This window comes from Pelodiscus sinensis, chromosome 22 (genome assembly GCF_049634645.1).
Source record: "Pelodiscus sinensis isolate JC-2024 chromosome 22, ASM4963464v1, whole genome shotgun sequence".
NCBI classification, from domain to species: Eukaryota; Metazoa; Chordata; order Testudines; family Trionychidae; genus Pelodiscus; species Pelodiscus sinensis.
Genome location: NC_134732.1, coordinates 13,708,882 through 13,728,041, shown reverse-complemented (window position 1 = coordinate 13,728,041; position 19,160 = coordinate 13,708,882). Strand labels below are relative to the sequence as shown.

Sequence of the window (19,160 nt, the reverse complement as noted above, 5' to 3'; positions counted from 1 at the left end):
CAAAGCAGAGACTAGAGCTGCGGCCACTGACTGATCCTTTGCTTAATGCTCACCATGCCCCTGCAAGACGTGGACAGTCATTCTCTTTGTACTGCTGGGAGGGTGGTGGCACAGGGAGATTACACACATCCTCAGTCATTTTAACACAGCGGCACATGCTCCTAACTTCCCAATCATTTATTTTTAAGCAAACATTTCCTAGTACTAAGTCTTTAGCCAGAAGAGAATTCTGGTGAACAGCTGGAGGAAATGCTCCTTAGCAGACTGAGTCTAGGCAGCATGGGAAATAGAGGGACCGGAAGCCTTTTTCTTGCACACAAACTTCCAGAAGAGCTGAGCTTTCCCACAGGGGCAGGGGTGGGGAACCTTTTTTGGGTCTGGGGCCACTGACCACAGAAAAATTAGTCAGGGGCCCCACACAAATGAGAAGCAGGGGGGAGGAGTGGCTGGAGCACCAGCGCTGGCTCCCCAATGCTGGGAGGGGCCCTGAGCTTTGGGGGGCCAGATCAAGGCAAGCTGGGGGCCAGATCCAGCCCCCAGGCCTGACGTTCCCCACCCCTGCTATAGGGTACGATCAGGCTGGCTAAGCCTCTGAAAATTAGGTTATTTTTAAAAAAGAAGAAATTCCATTGAAAGCCAAAACAATGATCATTTTAAAGTCCAGTTAAATCATTCAAATCAGGGACTATGAAAGTTGATGTTCATCTCACTTCTCTAATACCCTCACATGCAGGAACAATACCACAAATTGGAGACTGATTACACACAGTGTTTTCTACAATCTTAGATACACACCTAGTACCTTTCATTTCAGTCCAGATCAAGCATTGCAAGAACACACAAACATTCAATCACCACACTGCAGAAGCAGGGCAGTAACACAGCCAGTGAACTTGTGCTGCCACAAACATTTAGAATGAAAGAACATGCAATTACTGAAAGAGTTCCTCAAACCGCTTATGTTTCACTGATATGGCTGATTGTAAATATACCATTATTCTAATGCAATTAAATATTTAGTACTTGGGGGGAAGAGACGTACCTGCTTATGGAAAAAGACAATCATCTTTTCATTTTAACTTGCATTGTCTGAAACGTTTCAAGTCATGCAAAATTAAAGGAACTAATTTTACAATATTGGAAAGTACCCTGAAATAGATTTGCATGGTAAGATACTCTGTAAATAGAGCACAGTCCAGAAGACCAACTGGGTCATCATTAGCCTAGGCAAGACACTCAAGCAAAGTTGTCATTTACAAATGTACCTGTCAGAGGAAAAAGCAGAACAGGCTACATACTGCTTAATACACAGAGCTTGCTAATTAGCACTGGAGCATAAACAGAATAAAAAGGGCTCGTCACGAAAATGGTATTTTGGGAGTTGATTCAGTGCAAGAATGAAAATAAATACACATTACAAGATGCTACACCTCTACCTGCATCTACGACAGTAGGAAAGTGTGTTTGACAGGAGGGATGAGAGCAACTGAAGACTGGTTGCAAGAGCTCAAAAAGGTAGAAGTGAAGTTCAGGTTAAATGTTGCTACCTGAATTTTTAGGTCCTGCTGTGCCCTCATAAGGGCACAACTTCAACTTCTTTTTAAAACTACTAATTAGAAAGCCCAGCTGCTGATACAATTTTTGAAGGGGTGGCATTTTTTGAAATGAAACAAATTAAATGTCACAGGGGGTTTTGTGCTCATTTGGGCATTGGAGAAAAATGACAAACAAGCGAAGTAGAGTATACCTAGACTGAGGAAAAATGCCCCAAACCTTTGCAAAAGCAGCTTTTCCCACCTTTGACTGGCCAGCTCTAGCTAGCTCAGGTGTTGCATGTAACTGAAGCAGGCTCACAGGTTTCAGATATGATTTGCAAGTGCCTCATTTACATGAAACATCTTCCTCTGGTCCCCAGTACCTCCTTCCTCAGTTTCCCTGTCCCTTTACTTTCTCCCTTCTCTCCATTTTACTCCAAATATCTCCCCAACCTGGGCAGCACCAAGAACACCTGTCCCTGTAAAGAAAAAATCCTGCCTCCTTCCCCTCACTAAACCCTTCAAATCAAGCGTTGGGGAACTTTCTTTGGGTTGGGAGCCACCGACACAAAAATCAGTCAGGGGCCGCACACAAGTGAGAAAAACAAAAAACCAACCCTCACGGATGTGGCCCCCCAACTAAGGAGAAAGACACTCCCCACATTCCCCTTGAACACCAGACCCTAGGGGGCCCAGTCTAGTAGATTGTGCGCGCTCCAGCTCCGCGTTGGGGAACGGGATCGCTCGCACAGGCTCCCTGATGCTGGGAGGACACCCCTGAGCCTTGGGGGCCAGATCCAGGCAAGCTGGGGGCCACAACTGGCCCCTGGGCCTGAGGTTCCCCACTCCTGCTTAATATAGACAAGAATGTTTAAAAGTCCACGGCCAGCTTGCCAGAGGTACTGTAGTCCCAATAGACTCGGAATGAAGTTTAGGTGCTCAGCTGTTCTGAACATCACCCTACCCCCGCCCCCCCCCCACAACCTACCTCTTCTATTGCTCCCCAGTGGTCTCATGTTGTAGACTAAGGGGCGAGGACAGGCTCTGGCCACACTGGGTGCATAGACACAGGTATTGCCCAAAGGCTAGTCAACTACAGTGGCCAATACAGTAGCGTGGAAGATATCTTGCATTTGTCACCAGTCACAGCCCCTTTGATCCTGGGAATTTCAGAAAGGGGGAAAATAAAGAGGAAGGATGGAGCCATTGGTGGGTCCCAGTTTAACCAGGCACCTCTTAGGGAGGCCGGAAAAGGGGGAAGTGTGATTGGAAGCAGTCTCATGGCCACGGCACTGCCCTGGACCACTTCCTCTGGTCCTCACCCATGCCTTCATGAGGCCCACACAGGCCAAGGTGGGTTGTTTAGGGTTAGTCTGCACAGCAGCTCCCTGCGTGTGGAAGGGCAGATTTCATTACATAGGATCCCTTCACACCCTTCAGCTCCACATCCTAGAAAAAGACCCAAAAGTACGAGCTAACGCCCGGCAGCCAGTTTCATCAACTCCTTGTGCCAAGCACAAGAGCCAAACGGTTCCTTCAACCAGACCCTTCGAGCCACAGCAGTCACCTGAAACACCTCTCCCGGCCTACCGAGCAACCCAGAGGGAGCACCGGCAGGTCCAGAGCCAAGTTCCTTGGCTTCAGTGTCCCCAAGGCTTTGAGCTGCCCTGCCGGAAGGGTGGTTAGGGACACACCCAGGAAAGGTCATGGGAAGAACAAGAATTCAGGAGATGGAAAGCTGAGCAATGAAGCTAAGCAAGGCCCCAGGCCCTAGCCCTTAACACTGCTGAGCAGGCCACAGGCAAAGGTGGCACTGGCTTCACTGACCTTTGAAGAAGAGGATTCTCATTCAACATGAAACCACGTGGCAGTTACTGCATGGGTTCTATTCCCGTCACCTTTGCATTCGGTTTCTGTTTTTATGAGGTTTTGCAGCAATGAGGGGCCATCAACATGTGGGAGAAGTCGGAAGGGTATTTGAGATACTGGCTTCCAGGCCTCACTCAGTGCCACTTAGGACCATGGGAGAAAGACATTCTGCTAAAATCAGCAGCAGCCAAACCATCAACATGGACCTTTCAATTCTCCGTAGGTTTCTGAGTTCACCTCCATTGAGAGGATGGGGGCCATTCATGCATGCGTTCTAAAGTCCAGGGGCTGGTGAGTCAAGACACAAGCACTGCATCAGTTCGTGCTTCGAGTTCCGAAGTTCTTTGCAGCCATGAGAAGGAAACATTTAAAAGGAGACAAAAGCTCACAGCCTGGCACCTTGCCACAGATTCCACAACTACAGAACCCGACACTGTATACAAAGCTTGAGCCTCAAGAAAAGATTGGAGGGATTGGAGAAGCATGTGGTAGAGTTTTTGCTACCCTAGACAAAACCTATGCCTCTTCTAGACTCCTGGGTCTGATTTGCAAGTGTGCCAGCCAGCCCCAGAAACTACACTCTAGACTTTTCTGCCTGCATTTGTAGGGCTGATACAGAGGAAAACTCCAGTTTCCAGCCAAACACGTTAAACTGCTCCTGCACTAAGTGTCCCACTCTCTGATGACCATGCAGCAGTAATGGAAGACAACTGCTGAACTTGGTAACATTTCAAGCACATTAGCCTGCCAGGACACCAGACTGCTGATGAAAAACCAGCTTTGCAGGCGCCATCTTAATGACAGGCCAAATTTCAAAGGCTTGCAAACTATTTCTTTTCACTGCCCCACCCCCTCAATAAAAGGTTGCATCAGAAGGATATATTTCCATAATTTATAGTATGGGTATTTCACTGGGGAGACTTGCTAATCTGTACTTACAGATACATTTAAGAAAATGCATCCTCCCACAATCCTGTGCCATTTATGACTCTTGGCACAACCCGCAATACTCAGTCTTCAATTAATGGACACCTTAGGGTTCATTATCACACAATTGCTCCCTGTGAACCATGCCAAATGCTGTTTTGGCACAGAGCTTGGAAGATGAATTAGAAGGAAGTCTTCTCGGTAATGCCCTCTCCCCAATTCCCATTCCCATCATCAGCGTTTATGCCCTCCTCCTGCAACTCCCCCTCCCCTTCCAAGTGGCTTTTACTATTCCATCGTTCAACGTCTCTCTTGATTCTCTGGAGGTGTATTTAAAGATGCTATATTCTTTTCTTCCGGCTCTCAATACGCCTCCGAGTCACTGCTTTACAGATGGGATCTCTCTCTGCCCTCTCCCCTGCCAATTCTGCTACAGATGCCTGGGTGTTTGAGAAGGCAGTAGGGTGGACAAAGCGTTAAGTTGTAGGACATGAACATCACATAAAAAAGGGATTTATTTCAAGTGATACCAGCCCAGCATGAGTTGGTTGCAGCTAGAGAAAGTTGCCCTGCCTAGGAGATGATATTCGATGGTTAATGCACATTTCTATCCCAAGGACGTGAACTCCTTCCACCTTTTCGTTAAGAGGATGGCATTGCTCCGACGATCTGGTTCCAAAGAGCAACACTGCTAAGAGCACACGTGTAAGCCAAAGTATTCCATTTCCTAGCACAGAGGACAAAGTTTTGGGAGAAGAGCAACAGGTTCAGTAGATTATAAAACCAAGCTCTGTTGATGCACTAACAAGCAATACAAATATTTATGCAAAACTATAGACAAAAGCTTCTATGTCGTTCTGGTTTGTAGAAATCTTCCATTTATTAAATAAGATCTCTCTGGTCAGAGGCATTTACATTTAGAGTACCTTATTTTGGAACTCCTTGGAATTAAGGCTCTCAAGTCAACGTAACAGAGTTATCCAAAAGCATTCACATGAAATCATTTGGAGGTAAGTTGATGTGATTCACGCCAGGTACGCAGGCAGAGATGGGGCTTGGTGAAAAGAGGTAGCCCGTGCCCACTACACCTTCAGAGGAGAGTGAGCAAATTGAGTAAAGCAGACTAAAAATACTTCACCCACAAGACATCTTGTGGAAATTTTATTATATAGAGTGTAAAATGCAACTGTCAGTCAAATAAAAAGAACACTTTAACATCATGCTCAACATTATCCAATGGCATTTTTTTTTATAGTTAGACATTTCAAGCATTATAAGGAAAAAAATAAGTAAAGAACCCAAGAACAGTAACTTCAGTACATTTCAAAACGGAATGTCCCGCAGATCAATTAAAAATGCAAGAAAAAATAGCTTCAATTCCGTTTTTTTCCTTTAAAAATACAGTTATCTGTACAAGAAACACTACAGTAAACATTGGAAATCATATCCCTTTTATTAAATCAAAATTATTTAGCGCATACTGTGGTTAATACTAGATTCATTTATTTCTCTAGGTAATTTGACAAATATTAGATAAGAAAATATTTAAAAAGAAAAATGAAAAAAGCAAAAAACACCTTGGAATTAAAAAATAGTTACTACCTTTTATATGGTTTAATGTTCCACAGTGTTTGTTAAAGGTACTAATAGCAGATTCATTTTAATATTAAAAATAACAGTATTTATATTTCTGAGAGCATAGAGGAAGGGTTTTTTGTTTTTTTAAACAAGCTTGGAGGTCTTAGATACATAAATGCAACCAGCAATGGAGACATGAAAAATGTATTGCTAAAAAAATTATCACATTTTATATTACCCTTTAGAACTCTAGAAATTATACAAACCCTACAAAATACCTCCCCCCATACCTTGCCTGACAGCAAAACAGTAACTGTCTCAATACAGAATTCACATAATTAATTAATTACAATACATACGATAGTTCAGTTTTTTAAAAAAATGCAATAAAATCAAAGACAGCCAAGATACAAGAAATTAGAAGTAAAACATTTAATGAATTTACATATTTAAGAATATTTAAATACTGTTTAAAATTTTTTTTTAAGGATTTGTTACATACCACCTAAGACTTCCAAGCCACTCTTTCTGTTGCAACAGAAAAGATTGAAAATTAAAAAGAAAAAAAAACACACAAAAAACCACATGTTGAAATGTCACAGCTCTGGGGTGCGTTTTGGTGCCTGTAATGCTCTGGCTTCTTTCCAAAAGGAATCCCGGAGTTTTTACAAATTTGGAAACCAAAAAATTACCAGCATGTCCATAAGTTTAGTACATTACTAATTGTTCCTGATTCTTAGAAAAGTTCAGTATAGATTATCCTACAACTAGTGTTTCACAAACAAACAGAAAAGTCTTCATCAAAATGTTGCAAATCTAGAAACCTCTGTTACAAAAAGGTTTTCTTCCACAATGATTCCAAGAAAAAAAAAAATTGCCACAAGGACATTGTTCTACTGCTCCTGCATAGAAAGAGAAACAAAGTCAACTTAGGTATACACTTAAACTTATATTGACACAGCTTTGTCAGACAAGGCTAACCCTCTACCTCTCCCCCCCTCCCATCCTTGACCAACAGAGCTATGTCAGCAAAACCTGACTACAGATGCAGTTGTCTACGGACAAGTGCCTCTGCTGGCATAGCTAATGTTGTTCAGGGAGGAAGTTCTACACAGACAGAAAAAGTCTTATCAGCAGAGTGAATCTACACTGGGGGGGTTCTATCAACCTAGTCTCTGTAGTGTAGACACAGCCTTACTAAGCAGCCAGTTCTAAAGAGATCTCCCCAAAAACTCCACCCACCATATTTTCTGTTCTAACAAATGAGGATATATACCACACAGGGATACCTTCAGCCATAATACCTCTATCCCTGAGCTTCTCCTTGGGAATCCATGCCCCTCAAGTAACTTTTTATTTCTTTCTCCCCAGTCCCAGACTTTTCAATAGGAGACTGGGAAGGGACTCCATTTAATACTACATCTATATCAGCCTAATTACACTAAATATATCCTCCCACGGCTTTTTCAGCAAGTCTGGGACCCAAGTGAGCATGCAGGTTCCTGCACCACTGGTAATTACATGGCCAAATGTGTCTTTAGGAATTAAGAGTTTTAGTGCTGATGAAAGGTGCTGGACAGCCATACCCACGAATTAGCCACAGTTAACGTTTTTCTACACTGCCTAACAGTTTGCTTCTAACCAGACTTTGGGTGTGAAAAAGTAAAGTCTGAGCCTTAACATTTGTTTCCTTGCTCATAGTGCAAACAGAAGCACCAAGAGAGATAGCTGCCCATAGGAAATTAACAGACCAGAAAGTAATTTCCCACTAGTTACCATGCACCCATTACATGCTAATTATGGCTGGTAAAAGACTTCCAAGGGAGCAATTTTCATTATATTTTTAATTAAGACTGACACAAAGCGAGTTGAAGCGTGATCAAAATCTTCACAAAAGTTTTGCTGAATTTTTCTGCCAACTGTGGAGCTGGTAGAAAAATTGTGAAATGTCAATGAAGAACGAAGTACTAGTTGAAAAACACCACCTCATTTTCACACACTAGTAATAGCTTTGGGGCTCTATTGAAACAAGTGACTCAGTGGTAAAGCGCCCTGCAACTCATCACCACGCCAGTAAGTAATCTAGCTTTTTGACTGATTTTAATGCGCTATTCATAAAGCATCTTCATAAATTGCACGTGTGAGGTTCATACGTGCATCTTGCCAAAGGCCAGAGACGTTCATCTTAACAAGTCTAACTTTGCAAGCAACAGCCACTTCTGGCCAAAGAAGCTTTGATGGTAGGATTCAAAATGAGTCCCACTCCATCCTCAGCTGGAAAGATGGCAACTGAACTGCAGAGCTCGAGTGACAGATAAAGTAGATATGGAATTAGCTGCCATGAATGCACAGTACAATCACTTTTCTGGTGATGTGTTTTCCCATAGGACATTAGAACTGCAGACATCCCTATATATTTGCAAACACCTAATCCAGGCACAAGGATACCTAACATGCACATGCAAGTCATAGCCTGCATGTGGGAATTCAGAATACGGATGTGCCACCTGAGAGCTGGGTGAGCACCCTCATGAAAGGCTGGTCCACACATCTCGGAAATGCAGAGATCATAGCAGCATGTGGATTGTGAGGCAAGTGCCAAGGAAAGCCAGTTAACTCAGGTATTAAAAGCTTCCCATGGAGAGGTACAGTGGACTGCAGTTAGCTGACTGTCACTCTTTTGTAGGTGTGGCTCAGATATCACGGCAGCTGGTGGAATCTTCTTTGCCCAGGGGTAATGCTAGCCTATACTGACCCCTCAGAAAAGCAGCAGGAGATAACTCAGTGGAACACAAATACAGACCTGGCTGTGGGCCTGAGCTTGCCCTAGTGTCTGCCCATAGTAGGCAGCCTGCTGTCTGTAATACTCTGCCCAAGCCATTGTGTAGTCCGGCTGGGAACTTGCCTGAGAAGCAGCACTGGCAGCGTGACCTGGAGGACAAAAAGGAAACACAGGGAGTTGAGCACCAGCAAGAGCAAGCGAAGGCAAAGTTTGGTTTGCACACAGCATATGCACGTTTGCATACAGCAACCATCCCACTTCCAACAGGTGCAGACACCTGAAAAAAGCAGCAACAGCAGCTACCTGCCCATTGGGACAGAACAAGACATTTTAAGCAGACTTGCAGGTTATTAGTCGGTGTGGCTCTTTGGAAAGCATAACAAGTATTGTTCCCATTGTTCAGAGATCTTTTGCTTTGAAGTTCTGCTTTGTTCTTCCTTTGACTCCTTCAACTGAGGAGCAGCCACTAGCTGCAGAAGCTAGGGCACAAAAGATGCCAGAGAGGCATTCCGCTGAAAGGCCTACGAGAAGACACCTCCCCACTAGAGTGCTGAGCTTCCCTTCTACTGCAGAGAGAAAGCCCCCACCCTGCTTCAGCCCTTCTGTCAGGTCTGGTTATGGGTACATGCGCAAACATTTCCCTAGTACAGTCCAGCTTCTTCAGGTGGACCTGAAAGGGAACAGTCCACTGTGGAATGCAGTTCATTGGCCTCACCTTGCCTTGAAATGATGCAGCAGTGAGCAAGATTTCAAGCTCTCGGGGGAGACCTACATGCATCCTCACCAACAGAAGGACACAAAAAGGGACCAGAAGGGGAATGGGAGCTAGTAATGCCATGGGGCAGAGATAAGTTAATGGCTTAGAGCCAACTCTGTTTATAGCAAGAGTTTATTTCATCTCCAGTAGCCCTGTTTCACTCACTCTGTTTTTTGTAATACTCCTCCCACGCCTTGCTGTAATCAGGCTGGCTGTTCTGCTGCTGGCTCTGTTGGCCTGTGCAAAGAGGACAACAACGGGCATGTCAATAAGGAACAGATGACAAGTCTCTAGCTGTGACCTCTCCCGGCTCCAAGTCTATTGCCCAGGCCCTCACTATTCCTCTTCACACCTTGCTACAATGTGTGGTAGTCTTAGCTTGGCAAGAGCTATTTTAAAGAGCAAGGGTGCTTGAGTTGTCCTCATTTAAATCCTTTCCTCAGGGAGCAGTTCGCTAGTTTCCTATTTGGAGTGACCACAGAAGCCACATTGCCATTGCTGGACAAATACTTAGCCAGTCTGCAAACCACCTGATGACATCACCAGCAACCTCTGGAGAATTGGCAGAACCATGGTGGGAGGAGGAAGACTGAGCAGCACTGGCTGTGCTAGTGAGCAAGACCGCCTGTGTACTTGGCAGTTAAAATTCACATTCAAAAGAGGGGGAAGCTGGGATGAAAAAAGTTCGTACATCCCTGCTTGACAACCCAGTTTCTGCCAAGCCAAGCGTCGATTAGCGTGTCCCCCAGCTTGGCATCATGATGCTATTCCGTAGGTGCCTCTGAAGGGACGCTGAGGGGCTAGACTAGCCCCTGTGATTGGAAGCACACCACCAAGAGATGGCAATAAGACGATCTAGCTCGCAGCATCTGCCGATGCCCTATGGCCACACACAAGTGCTATTTCAGGCACCTTCCAGGGGCTACGTGTGCCAGCTGGTTGCAATACTCTGGATGCAGTCTTTAGCTCAGACTTAATGGAACCAGTGCAACCTACCACTTGTGAAGCGTGGCAAGGGAGCCGCAAAATGACCAACGCCATCCCACAAGGATGTGCCTTGCATTTGAAAGTGATCCAAAAACTCCACTTCCAGCAACAGGGCTGCACACTATGAAACAGGTTGCTCAGAGATGGGGGGAAGGGGAGGTCCCAGAACACACCAGTGCTACCCTAGCTGTAAGGCAATAAATGCAAACGGGTTTCCATGACTGTGCTGCTGTGCAGACACATGAATGCTTGTATCCCATCAACAGAAGTTGATCCAATAAGAGAACAACTGCCTTGCCTCGCACAAGAGAGCCAATCATTTCATAAAATATTCTGCAGTCCCTTGAAGCACATGCACCCTTTGGGGAAAAAAAAAAGTCAAACAATCCAGTTAATGGTCTCAGGACGTCTATGCTTCAACCAGGGGAGACGCCAGCCACCTGGGGCCGGGGCACCCCCCTTCCTTATTCCATTATGGTTAATGTACAGAATCTGCAGAATCAAGCGGTGCACTAACTAAAGAGCCATACAGACAATGTGGTAGTTAGAGACATAGCAAGGAAAGCCAGGCGAACTAAAATGCGTAAGTGCTACATGAAAGCCACTGCATGCATTAAATTGGTGGGGGAGGACGGGAGGCACAAAGAAAAAATGGAGGCAGGCTCTTCCTGGCCATCTAACTGCCTTCTCTCTCTATACACCATTCGGGGTGCTGCCCTGCACTGCAGCACAGGCTGAAGAGAGCTTTGAAGTGGCGGGGGCTGGAGGAAGGGCGAACATAATACACAGAGAAAGTGTGAAGTGGGTGGAGGAAACAGGGCTGCAGTGTCCTGTCCAGGGGCATAAAAGCGGGTTAAAAGACTTGACCAAAACTACAAGTCAAGACCTTTTCTTGCAGAGGTCAGGGCTGCCTTGACTGTCCACCTGCTAATGCCAACAAAGGACCTCCTTCAATGCCTTTTCTTCTAGGAGAATTACAGTCTGCAGTGGGCTGAAAGGACACGCCGCTAAATACATTTCACGGCAAAATGTTTTACCCGGCCAGTTAGTTTATTTAAGATGGGGGGGAAGTAATTAAAATCTAAATACAAGGGTAGGTTGGGAGGGGTCTGCCCCTCCTCCCACAAGGGAGGCTGCGCTGGTGAAAGAAGGGGACATTCTAGAATTTGTTCCTAGGAGGTCTGTTCCGAAGAGTGATTCATCCGGCTCTTTGACAATGCTAATGAGACCATGGAAACCAGGCAGCAGCGCTGGCTTTAGAAGAGGCTGGGAAGGAAATGGTCAGAAGCTGATTTGAGATAAACCCTTATGTGTAAAAACAAGATGTAGCAGACAGGTATTTACCTAGTTTCTTATAATAATCCTCCCACGCCTTGGTGAACTCCACCTGGCCTGACTGGGTACCATTGTGATCTGCAGCAGGAGAAGAAAGCAGTGAGGTCTGCTTAAAGCACAGCAATATCTTGTCTGTCCTCTCTCTTTACCAAGACTGCCTTCAGAGTGTGCCTGGCTATAAACAGGAACATGGAGGATTCTAAGTGGATATGGAACGGAACAGCCAACATTCTCATTAGGTTTAATAGAAGCAATGCAAGACATCTGACCCCGAGCACAGTAGGGATGGTACAGACCCCTGTTGGTGAAAGGTTTGTCCAAGGGATTAAAGTTTGGATGCTGCTGGAGTTCCAGGGGGCACTTGGGGAGTGAAGCAAGCACTTTTTCATCTGTGTCTGGCTTGCTGTTTGTGACTTTAGAATGCAAACTGGTGGCAGAGTGGCCAATGAACAGCCTTAACTTATCCCATTGGCTCATAGCCCAAGTATGCTGACCTTCAAGGTGCAGTGCAAAGCCCATCTTCTTCTCAAGCCCATGCTTAAGGAAGGGTGGGGTATATATAGAAGGGTTATTTTAGGAGAGGCTTTTTCCTTTGTAAGTAATTGCTCTTGGGATAGCAAAGCTTGTGCAGATTGTTTTGATGGAGAATGCCTTCCCTTGTTCTCATGGAAAATGTGAATTTATCTGGGATGAGATTATGTTTTTAAATGTACCCTAAGTAAGCATGTTTCCTAAATGTAAAAGTGAGCACACGCAAAGCCTTTTGACACGAAGGTAAAGATAAAAGCCTCCAGTATACGGGAACCATAAGGATGCTGGCCTGATAGCTCTTATCCCAGCATAGGGGCAAGTTAAGATACTAATGGTGCATCTTCCCTACTTCATTTAAATAATGTTGCACCTGCTGTTTTCCCCATGCAGAAGACTGTATTGAAAGTTATGATGGAAATTCTAAAATGCAGGACAGGCTGCCCTCCCATACTCAAAGCAAACTGAAAATAACTGCAAGTAGCATTTTCCTGGTATTACAAAGTACAGGTAGCAGGAAAACATTAGTGACCATTATTCTGATAACAGCTATCTGGTGAAGGAGTACATTTGAGTGCTTGCATCATTTAAGCTATTTGCACTACATAGCCACTGCAATTATCTATAACTCAATACCTTCTACACTGTCTGTTCCTTGGAGCAAGGACTTTTGTCTTTGAAAGTGTCTGTACAGAGATTAGGGCAATGGGCCCCGTTCCCTTTATGTTAGTATAGCATATGTATTAGAAATGGTAAGTTAGAAATCCCCTGCCATAGTGGTTCACTATGTACAAGATTCAGAATATTCAGAGATACATTTCCATGGCATCAAATTTTAGTGTCTGATCTTGGGAAACAGATTCAGCTTCTGTGCAGCACTCCAGGTGGGATCTATAACTGCAGTTCTACATCTTGATATGCTGTTAGTAGGAAACTGCAGGCCACAGACAACATCCAATCTTCAGATTATTTCTAAACCAAACCTAAAATGTAGAGAGACACTTGCCATTCCTGAAAAACATGGGAAATGCATTCCTGATTTTTAAAACTTAGGTTTTAAAACTTAGGTTTTAGATTTAAAAATGTACAGAAAGTTCTCTGAGCACATGAAAGGCCCCCAATCATTGCAACACAGATGAAGAGAATTTTACAAAGTTTCTGAACAGATTAACTTTTTGGCTGAAGGAAGGCATAAAGAGTTTCTGAAAGTAGCCACATCTTGGTTTGAAAATTTAGGCCTCTATAAAGAGGTTCTTAAAGTGAAAATGTCTCTACCACAAGAGCAATATTCACTTTGGGACTGCAGACAACTGAAGCTGGTGTTTGCATGAAAAGTACTGCTCCATGCATCAGAATGACAGCACAATGGCATTGCTGGAGCCAGCTAAACTAAGGAGGGATCTCTCAATAGCAGAATTATCTCCCACAATGGAAGTTAACCCCTCTGACCAATTTCGTTTTTACATTATGAAGGGACTGGAGGCTTATACAATTGGCTTGGGGTAATAGCCACTTACAAAGGCACCTTGGCAGCACTCTTGGCGAGGGAAGTAAACAGCTACAGACCTGCTTTTCCGCTGGTGAATGGAGGGAAGGACAGACCAACAGAAGGTTTGGAACTCTGACCAATGAAGAATTTATACAGCTTCATATAATTTACTTTTAGTCATGTGACATGTGTGTCCTTTTTAACTGCTTTAACCACCAACTGCCAGCATTTAACATCTTCGTGCTGGTCAGTACTTATAATCTTTTGGGGGGGGAGGGGGAAAAGGGGGCGTCTAACAGGAGATGCCATTTCAGTAAGGCAACATGTTCTTGGCCATAAGAATGTGGAACTAGCATGGGAACCAATCCTACCCTCTTCCCTCTACCCCACTGAACACTATCCTCCCCATTCATTGCTCCTAAAATCCCAAACTTTCCCTCAGGTAGTGAAACAAGTAGTGTTGGCAGCCCACAACAGCAGAGCAGGTGAGTGGCAAAGAGAATCAGGATAATCTGGAACTGAATGGGGGACTGCTAACGGGAGGGAATGCTGCTGGCCAGTGCTCAAAGGAACACAGAAGGGGGGGGGGGGGGGGGGGGGAGAGAATCTAAGAAGGTGGATAGGGTTTTGTTAGAGGGGAGAAGGAAGGGCATCTGAGTTCCTGCAGGAAAGAGGGGTGAGTGGAAGCTTTACACAAGCAGCTAACAGCAAAGAGCAATTTAAAACAGGTTGTCTGCGTGCCTTTGACTTATTGTCACACTTGTATGATCAGGAGCATTGATCTTTTACTCCAGGGTGCACCTCATGCACTTCTTTAATTGTATAACTTCTACCATCTTCCAAACGAGCGGCCTTGTGAAACCCGCAGCCATGTACTCGTGCGGAGTACAGATTAACTTTACCCTGTGCTAACCACTTACTTGGGACTTGCTGTCCAGGCTGTTGCCACGTCTGGTAGGTGCTGCTCCAACCCTGTGTCATGAATGCCTGAGGACCACTGTGGATTATAACATCATACATTGGAGCAGATGGACAGAACATGTTCTTAAGAGACTATGCACAAAACCAATAACAGCATCAAAATGATTATTGGGAATCAGCAGCTGCTAAGGCATGATTTGATATAAAAAGAGGGGGAACTCCTGAACAGTTCCACACTGAAGTAAGTGTGAAGGTCTGGCTTAAGTTACTGTAAAGAGAGCTGAATGAGGCTCCATCAAACCTCACTCAGCCTTGAGGCCAATGGTATCTATTGCTAGTTGAAGTTTCTTTCCACAGCCTTGCTGCATTGGCGGTGGGCATTCTGAGATGGGGGAGGAACTGGCAGCCCCAATTAGGAGCTGGGTTTCCAAGATTCATCTCATAGACTCATAGACTTTAAGGTCAGAAGGGACCATATCAAATCTCACTCATCCTTGGATTCTGAGCCTTCAGTCAGACTGGCTACATGTTTCCACTTATTCTTTAGCCTTCATCCCTCCATTTAAAAATGCTCCTACATCGCATTCCAAAGTACATTGTGGAAACTTACTTTTGATGAGGTGTAGCAGGTGCTTGGTTGAAAGGATTTTGACCAAAGCCACCAGGTCCACCCATGCTGGTACCCTGTCACAGAATCCACAAACACAAGGGCTTAATTACTTCCATCATAAAATAAATACAAAAAACCAGTGACTCTGTTTAGAACAAACCAGGTGTATGAAAGAGGAGCAGGCAGCACAAGCCACACCATGCAACTCCCGGTACTACAAGAGTCACCAATTATTAAATTCCCAGAAGCGGCTTAGTGAATGGGGAGCCCAATTCTGAAAATAGCCGAGGCACCCAGGAGCCTAAGTGTCTCACTGAAAGTCAATAGGACTGAAGCATCTATGAAAGATATACCCAAAAGTCACTATATGAACTCCAAGGCCAAACATTCTTATCAAGGGGTCCAGTATAAGGGCTATTTTTCAGTTTTACAAAGTCTCACTGAAATCTTTTTTCACCCAAATGTCACCTAATTAGTTCTTTGACTTGGTTCCATTATGCAGCAACACCCATGGATTTATAACAGGTAAGTTAAGAACCCCCTTAGAGCTGCTACTGTACCAGCAGTCTGTAGTATCACAGAGATCCTACCATCCTCTTTGTGCACTTCTGTGATCCCCAAGTAGCAACGTAACTCGGATTTGGAGAGAGGTCTGATTTTAGACACCCTTTTGGTACCCTACAAAGTCTCTTCTGGCCAAGCTTTAGATCTTTCATCCCTCTTACACAAAAGCAGCAGACCAGACTGGATTACTGAAACAGGCTCGTGACAGAAACATCCCAGGCTACAGTAAGGCCATCCATATTAATCGAGATCTACGGAAGCACCTGTTCACAAGTTTCAGGCTATCTGCATACAAGAATGTTGTTTTGAAGCCAGACTATCAACAGAACAAAATACAGATATTTGTACCCCATCCTAGCCAAACCTTTATTAGTAAACATACTACAACCCCATCTGAAACAATGTCAGAAGCAATACCACAGGACACTTACACCAACTTTCTCATCTATGAGATGTCTAGCAAGCTCAATTTGTTGGGGGACTCCTCTTATGGTGAATATTCGTACGCTAGGGTCTGTATTGGGAGGTGGATTTCTTTGCAGCTCCACGTGGGCTCCTGATTGCTGGTTTATGCTTTTGATATTCTCTCCACCTGCAGAACAGGGAAATCAAGGCATAGAAGAGATAAGCATTTTATTATCTGAAAGGATATTTTGAGGATTATTGTGATTTCCAAAACTAATTTCTACAGCTAGAATAGATTCCGCCTCCCCCCCCCCCCATGCTCATGCCTGTCGTAAGCAGCAAAGGAAATACTAAAGTGAATATAGACACAATCCTTTGGCTCACACCCCTCTCCATTTATTTTTAAATGTGCCCAGAGACTCTCAGTCTTTGCTTGCTCCATACCAGATGTCTGTCTATCTCCTACTGGGTCAGCCAACGTCAATGTCTGAAGAAGAGCATGTATTGCAGTGTCATTGCACACTTTGCTGGGCAACTAACCAAATTCACTATTATTGGCACCTATTTTGTGAATAACTGGGATCAAATATAATTATTCTTCCTTCTAATTCACCACCAGCTAATCGGTACAAAACCAGAAATTGTTTCTCGGGGGAGAGGGGAGGGAGGAAGAGACGGATACATGGTTATTCTTCCTGACTTTAGGCTACATGTTCACTGCCTATATCTTGAGCTCACTGTAAAACACACCTTTTTTAGCAGTGATGGCAAGGCCTGGTAGTTTTCCTATGGTTATGCAATGTTCGATAGGTGCATTCCTTAAAACTGTACCAGCTCCTTCAGCCACTTCCCAACTTGAAATGCAGCACAAATGGCTGCCCACACTTCTGGAACAACACAGGGTTCACATTCACCAGCTTATCACTTCACAGCTAGAGTTCAGGCTTGTATACATGAGGAAATTAACCACAATAGCTACTCTGAACAGCTCCCCATGTGGACACTTATTACAGACTGTCCACCTGCAGAATTATACAGGCTTTGAATTCAAAGTCTACCTGAAATAACTTTCAAGTGTAGACATGTCCTTTGGTGCATCTTTGGCAATAAAAGTGATGAGCGAGATTAATAAAACTAGGACTTTGCAGCTTAGAAAGAGACAACTAAGAGGAGATATGATAGAGGTGTATAAAATGACGACCAGTGTGGAAAGAGTAGATAAGGAAAAAGGTATTTACTTGCTCTCATAACACAAGAACTAGGGGTCACCAAATGAAGTTAATAGGTAGCAGGTTTAAAAACAAAAGGAAGTTTTTCTTCACACAATGTAGAGTCAAGGTGTGGAACTCCTTGCCAGAGGATGTTGTGAAGGCTAGGACTTTAACAGGGTTCAAAAAAAAACTAGATTGATTCATGGAGATCAGGTCCATCAATGGCTATTAGCCAGGATGGGTAGGAATGGTGCCTATGGCATCGGAAGCAGGGAATGGGTGAGAGGGTAGGGCAGGTGTGGGCAAGAGGTGGCAAGGGGGCCAGATCTGACCCACCAGCTGCTGGCCCTGGCCCGTGACCACCTCGCTGGTACTCTTACTACAGAGCAGCTCATGACACTTTAAAGAGCTAGCTGCTAATTGCTCTGGATGCTGGGGACAGTTGGGATAGCTTCATGCCCTGTCCCCGCCCCCAGCAAAACCTTAGCTCCCATTGGCCAGTTTCCGGCCAACAGGAGCTGAGAAATTTTGCTGGCGGCAGGAACAGTGAACAAAGTCTCCTTCTTCTCTCACTCCTTCCTTCCCTGTGCTGGTGCAGAGCCATGTGGAACAGCCAGCTCAACAGACAGGTATGGAGCCTCTCTCAGGCTCCTGCAGGGCTGCTGGTTAGGAGCTGCCTAGTAAGCACCTCCCAGCTAGAGCCTGCCTCTGGCACTCCACCTCCTCTCTCCCTGCAACTTCCTGCCCCAGGCCACCACCTCATCCTGCTCCAAGTCACCATCCAAACCTTCTGCATCCCCTCTCCCCAACTCCTCCAGGTCACAACTCCCTCCCAGATCCTGCACTTCCTTCTACACCCGTTTCCCCAGGCCAGAATCCCCTCCTGCACCCATAACCCTCCCCTCCGAACTCCTGTGCCCCAAGCACCCATATCCCCCACTCCTGGACTCTGTCCCCCAAACTCCTGTCCCAAGTCATAACCCCCCCCCTTCACCCAAATTCCCTCTCCGATCCCACACTACCTCCTGCACCCCAGTCCTCTATTCCAAGCTCTCTTCTACACCCCACCTGCTGTCCCAGACCTCACGCCCTCTCCATATAAGTGTGGTCCTTGACCACTTAGCAAAATCTTGGAGTGCCCCCTCATTAAAAATTATTGCCCACCCACAGGGTATGAATCGCTTGATGGTTACCTGTTCTGTTTACTCTGAGGCACCTGGCATTGGCCACTGTCAGAAGACGGAATACTGGGCTGGATGGACCTTTGGTCTGACCCAGTATGGCCGTTCTAATGTTAACAATGAACCAGCTCTCTCAAACAAGTGCACAGAAGTATTCTTAGGCAGGGTGGAGTGGGGCTAATGAAATCTGGTTTGACTTCATGAAAAAACTTGCTGAGGTCTCGGCGTCTTAATGACATTTGCTTAACAAAAACTTCAGCCAATGTTACAATGGTTCGATTCTTCTTTTGGAATTTCACAGAACTTTCAGATCAACCCCACTCAACTGAGAAAAGGGGGCAGGGAGAAGTTTTTGGCTCTGATTCCTGCAAACCTAGATAAGGTCACTAGCTGAAGTACACACTGCAAGGGACAGAAAAGGAAACTAAGCAGCAGTGGAGCAAAAAAGTTGATTAAAGTGTATCCATAAGTAGCTTCCCTC

The 19,160-nt window shown here is 44.9% G+C and overlaps 1 protein-coding gene across 14 annotated transcripts in view; it reads right to left on the bottom strand.

Moving 5' to 3' along the window:
- Positions 1–5,461: 5,461 nt before the first annotated feature.
- FUBP3 (far upstream element binding protein 3) overlaps positions 5,462–19,160 on the bottom strand; it is a 57,952-nt gene continuing 44,253 nt past the window's right edge. For 10 of the 14 annotated variants that reach the window (XM_075905889.1, XM_075905890.1, XM_075905893.1 and 7 more), the window contains 7 exons: positions 16,314–16,474; positions 15,319–15,392; positions 14,708–14,784; positions 11,780–11,848; positions 9,614–9,685; positions 8,713–8,840; positions 5,462–6,811 (listed from right to left, as the gene is read on the bottom strand). In XM_075905889.1, coding sequence (XP_075762004.1) covers positions 6,803–6,811; positions 8,713–8,840; positions 9,614–9,685; positions 11,780–11,848; positions 14,708–14,784; positions 15,319–15,392; positions 16,314–16,474 — 590 coding nt within the window. In that variant the 3' untranslated portion in view covers positions 5,462–6,802. The remainder of the gene's footprint in view (positions 6,812–8,712; positions 8,841–9,613; positions 9,686–11,779; positions 11,849–14,707; positions 14,785–15,318; positions 15,393–16,313; positions 16,475–19,160) is intronic. The other 4 variants (XM_075905896.1, XM_075905901.1, XM_075905897.1 and 1 more) reach the window with 3 other exon arrangements.